We start from the raw sequence: 7,368 nt of genomic DNA, 5'->3' as shown, positions 1-7,368 counted from the left end.
AGACCTCTTATCGGCCTCAGCCAGTTTTGCCCTTCACCCCGGCCCTGGCACCCACTTCTCTAGAATGAGATAGCTCTAGGCAACCGAACCAAGTGCCCCAGCCCTTATGACCAAACATTTGCCAACTACTTGGCGTTCAGCACTGGCACTAGCGAGCACAGGGTAAACATTGCTCAGACCCAAGGAAACAGAGGTTTGTGTACCTTGGCCTGAGCAAGAGAGGTCCAGAGCTGGAGAAGCCCCCAAAGGATCATTTAAAGAAGCCTGAAGAGTCTTTTGTAATGTACCCCCTAGAATCTACTTAGGCTGCTCTAGAATCTGTGTATGGATCTTGCAAGCTGGGCAGGACGTAGGAAGATCAGGGAACAAATGTCGCTGAGCACAGGACATGAGAACATTAAGCCCATCCCATAGGCAGTGAGGAGCCAGTGGACTATTGTACATCTGGGGATGACAAGGTCAGGACACTGATGTTTTGAAAGGTTAAATTTGTTACAAATCACAGTAAAATAGGGAGGACTGAGCTGAATATGATGGCTTTTAATCCCAGCACTCAGGAGGCAGAGGCAGGCAGAGCTACAGAGACAAACCTGGTCCACAAAGCAAGTTCCAGGACAGCTAGGTCTACACAGAGAAACACTGTCTCTAAAAAAACCAAACCAAACCAACCAAACAAAAAGAACTGGGAGAAAGGTAGCATTCCTGGGCCAGAAAGATGGCTTGATAGATAAAGGCAGTTAGATAATCTGAGCTTGATCCCTGGGACCCACAGAGTGGAAAAAAGAGAGCCAACTCCTGCAAGATGTCCTCTGGCAGCTACAAAGGTGCCTTGGAAGACTTGTACCCACACCCCCAAATAAATGAATAGGTAAAAAAAAGTATTAAAAAAATTCAAACTGCCGATATTGCTCAGTGGGTAATGGCACTTCCTGCAAAGTCAGATGACCTAAATGTGTTCCCTGGGACTCACATGGTAGAAGGATAGAATCAATTCTAGGTGTTGTCTTCTGACCTCTGGAGTTGTGTGCAGGCAACACACACAAGAAAGAAACAAAGAGAACAAAAATAAATACATACAATGTAATTATAAAATGTAGGGGCCAAAGACATAGCTCAGCAATTACATTTGTTTGCCGCTCTCTCAGAGGACCTGAGTTCAATCCCAGCACCCACGTCGGGTGCCTCACACCACCTGTTGCTCAAGTTCCAGGAGCTCCTATGACCTCTTCTAGCACTCAAGACCACTGCATGTGCATGCTGCACGTGGATAGGTACAGGCAACACATATAAATGTTTTAAATCTTTTAAAGGTGTGGAGCACTGAACTATAAGGAGGACTCTCACTTGGTAGGTAGGAGGATATACTGGGTCAGAAGGAGTGTCGTGAGTGTGGCAGCAGTCAGAGTCCATCTGCTCTTAGCCTTTGGGAAGTGGATCTAGGGAAGATTTTGCCACATGTTTATGGGGGAGTTCCAACAGCAGATGGGAGGAAGGTTTGAGGAATCCCAACACTCAGATCTGAGAAAAGAAGTTTGAACGTGCGGCAGAGGGTGAAGGGTCCCAGTTGTGTGAAACTGGAGGGAGCCCAAAGATGTGTGTGCTTCTGCCTGCATGCATGTGTGTGTGTTATGTGTGTGTGTGTTCTGTCCCAAGTTAGTCTGGAAATTACTATAGAACTTATGCTGGTCTCATATTCACAGCAACAATCCTGCCTCAGCCTCTCAAGTACCAGAATTATCGACCTGTGTCCCAATGCACAGCTTGATCATGTGGGACCAGAGCAAAAGACTGGAAATGCAGATAATGAGAAGGGGGAGTGGGAGCTGCAGGGGTTTCCTTCCCAGAGTGGAAGCGTGGCTATAAAGAAAGCTGGCGCCTTCTGCTTACTCTTCAGATGCTGACGGGAGGAGGGAAAGAATTCAAGAAAATTCAGGCTTAAAACTAATGCCAGGACGTGGGCAAACGTCCTGGTGTGCTGGCTGGACCACAGGCAAAGCTCACAGTACAGAAAAGTCTCTGCAACCGGGACAGAGGGTAGAGTGAGGGCCACCTGGAGACTCCACTAGCTAGTTTCTGTTCCAGTGTGCTTCAATGGTCTGGCCAGACCCAGCGGTATCTTGTTCTGATCCTGGTAGAAGTTTGGGGGGGTCGGTCACCATATTCGGGGCTCTGGACACTCATGAACAGGGAAGAGAACATAGGAAGGAAACAACCCAGGGCCCCGGAAGCATCTCAGCCTTGCTCCCCCCACCTTCGTCCCTAAGGACAGATTGATGAGCTGGTCTGGCCAGGGAGGGGGTTCTTGACATTTGCCAGGGCGTAGGCGCGCAGCTATGTACGCCCTGAAGCTAGACGCTAAGTACACAACAGAGGAAAAGGGTGACACGTGGGGTGCAGGAATCAGGGTGGTTTTATTGACCAGACCTCGAGACCTGACTGGAGCTACAGGTTGTGCTCCTGCCTAGGTCAAGCATGGGGGCGCCATCGGTTCTTGGGACGGTCGTCGAGCCTAACAGGATTGGCAAAGACGATTTGCAGCAGGAACCATGGCTGGGCGCGAAGCGTCTCTCCGAAGGCTCTAGAAAGAACAAAGCAGGACTCTAGAGACAGGGACAAGGTTCTCCATTCTGTCCTCAGGATGCTATGGAAGGAACTCTGGGAAATTCTCCTAACACAATGACAAACAGAATGGGTAAGGAGGGTAGGGGAACGTAGTGGCCACACTTATAAAATCAGCAAACAGGAGGATGGGGGAGCATAATATCAAAAAGGGGTTGAGGGGGCTGGACTACAGGATACAACTCAGTGGGCAGAGTGCTTGCTTAGCATGTGTCAAGTCCTGGGTTCCATTTCTAGGACCACATAAGCTGGGCGTGGTGGTGCACACTCGTAATCCTACCACTTGGTAGGTGACAGAAGGATCAGGAGGAGTTCAGCCTGAGTTACAAGAAAACGAAAAACACCAGTACCCATAGGCTAGTGAGTCTTGTGTGGTCTGAGACCCCTGGAAATTCCCTTGCCAGGATGCCACGCCTGCCTTCTCTCTCTCCTACTTACCTAGCAGCGGGCTCCGGTGAGATCCAGGAGTGAAGGCTTAGCGACTGCTCCTCCGGTTGGCGGGCTCCCTCCAGGTCCTGCGGACTCCGGGGTGCATGGACGGGAAGCCCTGCCCGTGAGCTCCGGCTTCTTACTTCCCACAGCTCCTGCCCGGGGGAAGGAAGCAGGAGAGCGCTGCTGCCAGCGACCGGTCCTGGGAGCCGGGCTAGTGGTCCAGCGGCCCCGCCCAGGGCACGGCGCCACAGGTAGGGCGAGCGACGCAACCCCATGAGCAGCCCTGAGGCACGACCCACTGTGTGGTAGCGGGGACTCGCCACCTGCTTGTACCAAGCGCCGGCGGGCAGCGGTAGCAAGAGCAGCAGTAGCAGCAGCAGCAGCCGCAGCAGGGGCCGGTTCATGAGAGCCCCGGGCCCAGGGCCCCGCACTTCTCTGCTGGACGCCAGCGCGCTCACGTCTATGGCCCCTTGGCAAATTAGGACAAGAACAGGGTTTCTGTGTCCGAGAACGTCTGAGCTCCGGAGGATGGAGGAGACCAGTCAGTTGGTGCGACCACAGCTTCTCAGTGGCCCCGCCCTGGCTCGCCCCCGCTACACATGCTGCGCTCACCCAAGGGAGAGGAGGGTGGAGAGGGAGGGAGAAGAGGGAACTCAGGCAGCTAGAAGCCTCTCAGTGAGAAGCTGGACTGCGCTTAAAGCTCTAGTGTGGGATGCCCTTGCTTACCCTTTCCTCTCGACCCCAGGAAGGGAACTGTCAGGGAGGGAGTTCTGGTACCATGGTCTCAGAATACAAGGATGCGCTGCCAGGGCCAAAGGGATACCCTCTTGGTAGGAGTTGATACAAGGGAGCAGAGTTTTGAAGCTAACAGAGTTTTGAGCGCGGGGCCACCCTTCCCTGAAGGCTGTCCCTCTTCCTGCCTTGTGCACTCTTGAATTCCCACCCAAACCGGTTCTGCACTACAGGTGGATCAATGCTTGGAGACCCTGGGGTTGGGAGCTGAGGAATGGGAACACATTCTGATAATCCCAGCATGGATCCTGAGTTCAAGTCGGCCTGATTATGTGACCCTAGCTCTAGGAAGAAGGAAATAAAGGAGATGGGGTGGAGCAGCTAGAAAGGCAAGCAGGCAGGACCCTTTGGCCACATGAAGCCATCCCTGTGGTTTCTGGAGAGCTAGAATGTTAAGAGACAACCCCTCCTGGAACCCTCAGCCTCGGGAGGCTTGACTGGGCCCTACCAAACTCCAGAGCCTCCTCTGTGATGATACCTCTGTACAAGATCTCCTTCCCAGCTAAATTCAATTATGGGAAGGTCTTAGCCCCACTGCAGGTGACTTGTTCACCTGTGTATAAGAATGTTCTTCCCTTATCTCTCTTCTCAGCAAACTCCTATAAGTTCAAGACTCCACTGAAATGGCTTTGGTTAGAACAGTCCTGCAGCTCACTGATCAAGCACCTTCAAAGACTCTACTGTAGTCTTTCCTGACACCCAAACCCACCCTTCCAGACACAATCCCAGAAGAGGACACTGGATCTCCTCAAACTGGAGTTAGAGATGACTGGATCTCCTCAAACAGCTGTTGGGGATGGTTGTGAGCCACTGTGTGGCTGCTGGGAACCAGACCTGGGTCCTTTGCAAGAGCAACAATTACTCTTACCCAGCTAGCATCTCTCCAGTCCCCTCAGATTTTTTTAAAGTTTTTTTTGTTTGTTTGTTTTGTTGTTTTGTTTTGTTTTTAATTTTTAGACAGGGTTTCTCTGTGTAGCTTTGGCTGTCCTAGAACTCACTCTGTAGACCAGGGTGGCCTTGAACTCAGAGATCTGCCTGTTTCTGCCTCCTGAGTTTAAATCCCAGGATTAAAAGCATGCACCACCCTTAAATGACAATGCCTGGTTTGTTTGTTTATTTGTTTTTCTTCAGATTGGGTCTTACTATGTGGCTCTGGCTGTCCTGGAACTCATTGTGTAGACCAGGCTGGCCTTGAACTCACAGAAACCAGCTTATTTTTTTTTATACAGTATCTTTTTTTAATGATTTATTTTTATTCTACATGCATTGATGTTTGGTCTGCATGTATGTGTGTGTGAGGTGTCAGATTCAGTGGAACTGGAGTTGCAGACAGTTGTGAGCCACCATACGTGTACTGGGAATTGAACCAAGGTCCCCTAGAAGAGCAGCCAGCATTCTTAACCTTTGAGCCACGTCTCCTTTTCTGGTCTGGAGATATGGCTAGTCAGTTAACAGCACTTGCTGTTCTTCACTTTTCAAGAGGACCTGAGTTTGGTTCCCAGCACCCACATCAAGTAGCTCACAGTCATCTGCAGCTCCAGCCCCAGAGCTTTGACACTTCTGACCTTTGGTGGGCACCTGCACTCACGTGCATATACTCATATGCACACACGAACACCAACATATAGTTTGAAATAATAAAAGACAAACCTTTAAATTTTTATTTTTAAATTGTGTATTTAAAAGTAGGTACCATAGGAGTTGGACACCCTTAAAGTGAGATGAGCACAGTCACTAAAAGTATATTATACCTCCTCAGAGGGATCACCCATTAAAAATATAGCTGTCGAACTGGAGAGATGGCTCAGCAGTTAACAGCACTGACTACTCTTCCAGAGGACCCAGGCTCAAATCTCAGCACCCACATAGCAGTTCACAACTCCATGTCTGTAACTCCAAGATCTGACGCTCTCACACAGACATACATGAAGGCAAAAACACCAAAGCACATAAAATAACAATAAATAAAATTTAAAAATATTTAAAAATACATATATAGCTGTTGTCCAAGCATAGTGGTGTGTGCCCTTAATCCCAGCACTCAGGAGACTGAGGCAGGAGGATCACAATGATTTTGAAGCCAATCTGAGCTCTTACCCACAGAGACACTTTTCCAGCTCCCAGGTTTTGGTTTCTTGAGAAGTTCTATATAGCCTGGACTGCCCTCCAGTGTGCTGTGCAACTAAGAGTAACTTTGAACTTCTGATGCTCCCGTTTCTACCTCCAGTGCTAGGATTACAGATACAGGCCACCATTCCCAGCTTGAAATGCCATAGTTTGATCTTCAAACAAAAGGAGCTTCTGCTCCTATGGGAGCCCTCGTCTTGGAGAGCGGCCTGGAGAATGCAGGAGTTCGGGAGGTTCGGCACGACACAGACCACTATCTGGCCACTTACGTCCCCAGGTGCTGCTGCTCACTCCAAATCACTGGAGACATGAGCCAGCAGTTAGAAGTGGCTGCTCTTCCAGAGGACTTAAGTGTGGGTCTCAACACCTATATGGTGGCTCACATGTCTGTGCCTCTAGTTCCTTCTCTGGCCTCTTCAGGCACTAGGCATGAATGTAGTCCAGAGACATACATGTAGGTAAAGCACGCACGCGCGCGCGCACACACACACACACACACACACACACACATTTCATACATATAAAATAATAAGAAATTTTTAAGCTGAGTTTTTAAAAAGGGAGTGAGGGGACGGAGGAGTCACCTATTCCAGAGGCAGAGGAGCCCTAGGGGTTCCAGCAGGTCTTTCCCCACCTGGATCTGGGTGGCTGGGTTCAAATATGCCACAGACTTGATACTGATTAGGGTAGAGAGGCTCAGTAAGTGCTAGAGTCTTCTCTGCCTCAGTTTCCTCCCTTAAAGTGAGGGAATGGTGACAGCGACCACTTCATCTGTTAAAAGACAAGTAATGACAAGTTTGCCTGCCGCCCACACACTTAGGAGGCTGGGGCAGAAAGACCATGAGTTCCCAGCCTGTCTGAGTTACATACTTAGGACCTGGTTTATATTCGAGGCTAGCCAGGTCTTCATAGCAAAAAAATATAAAAAAATGTACACACATCTGCATGGCATATGTCTTGGCACCACATCTGACACACAGTAGGCACTCAGTGGTTGTAGAGATTTTCTATTACTGCTGTCTCAAGAGCTCTGGGCCTGTCCAGGAGACCCTTCCATTGGGTGGGCGGATGACATAGAGGGGGTAGGCTCTTAGGCATGAGGACCTGCGGGACCAGGCAAGCGTCAGTGAAAGCCACCCCCATCAACCTCCTGTTCCTATGGGAGCCCTAGTCCTGGAGAGAGAGGCCTGGAGAGTGGAGTGGGCGGGAGGCTTGGCACGACACAGTCCACTGCCAGACCACTTAGGGTCCCCAGGCACTGCTGCTCACTCCACATCAGGGACCTCAAGGGAATAGCCATGAAACAGAGAAGGTGTGGGTCCCCTCTGGAGGTAGCCTGGGTAACGCAGATCCGCATGAATGTATCAACTGTGTGGTCCATCATGGGATTGGCACCTA

The 7,368-nt window shown here is 50.1% G+C and overlaps 1 protein-coding gene across 1 annotated transcript; it reads right to left on the bottom strand.

Moving 5' to 3' along the window:
- Positions 1–2,399: 2,399 nt before the first annotated feature.
- Positions 2,400–5,063, bottom strand: Npw (neuropeptide W). Its single transcript, XM_034504296.2, has 2 exons — positions 3,058–5,063; positions 2,400–2,578 (listed from the first exon to the last, which is right to left on the bottom strand). The coding sequence occupies exons 1-2, from the start codon at positions 3,453–3,455 to the stop codon at positions 2,467–2,469; spliced, it is 510 nt and encodes a 169-aa protein (XP_034360187.1). The 5' UTR covers positions 3,456–5,063; the 3' UTR covers positions 2,400–2,466.
- Between the last annotated feature and the right edge of the window lie 2,305 nt (positions 5,064–7,368).

The sequence above is a fragment of the Arvicanthis niloticus genome, chromosome 6 (genome assembly GCF_011762505.2).
Source record: "Arvicanthis niloticus isolate mArvNil1 chromosome 6, mArvNil1.pat.X, whole genome shotgun sequence".
In the NCBI taxonomy this organism is placed as follows: Eukaryota; Metazoa; Chordata; class Mammalia; order Rodentia; family Muridae; genus Arvicanthis; species Arvicanthis niloticus.
Note: the sequence above shows the minus strand (reverse complement) of the source record. Positions and strands in the feature narration are given on the sequence as shown.

Bases quoted from the DNA above. Each gene is read 5' to 3' on its own strand.
- Npw (XM_034504296.2), bottom strand. From the start codon at position 3,455: ATGAACCGGCCCCTGCTGCGGCTGCTGCTGCTGCTACTGCTGCTCTTG. The intron at 2,579-3,057 runs GTAAGTAGGAGA...TGTTCTTTCTAG, and splicing joins TCACCGGAGCCCGCTGCTAG to AGCCTTCGGAGAGACGCTTC.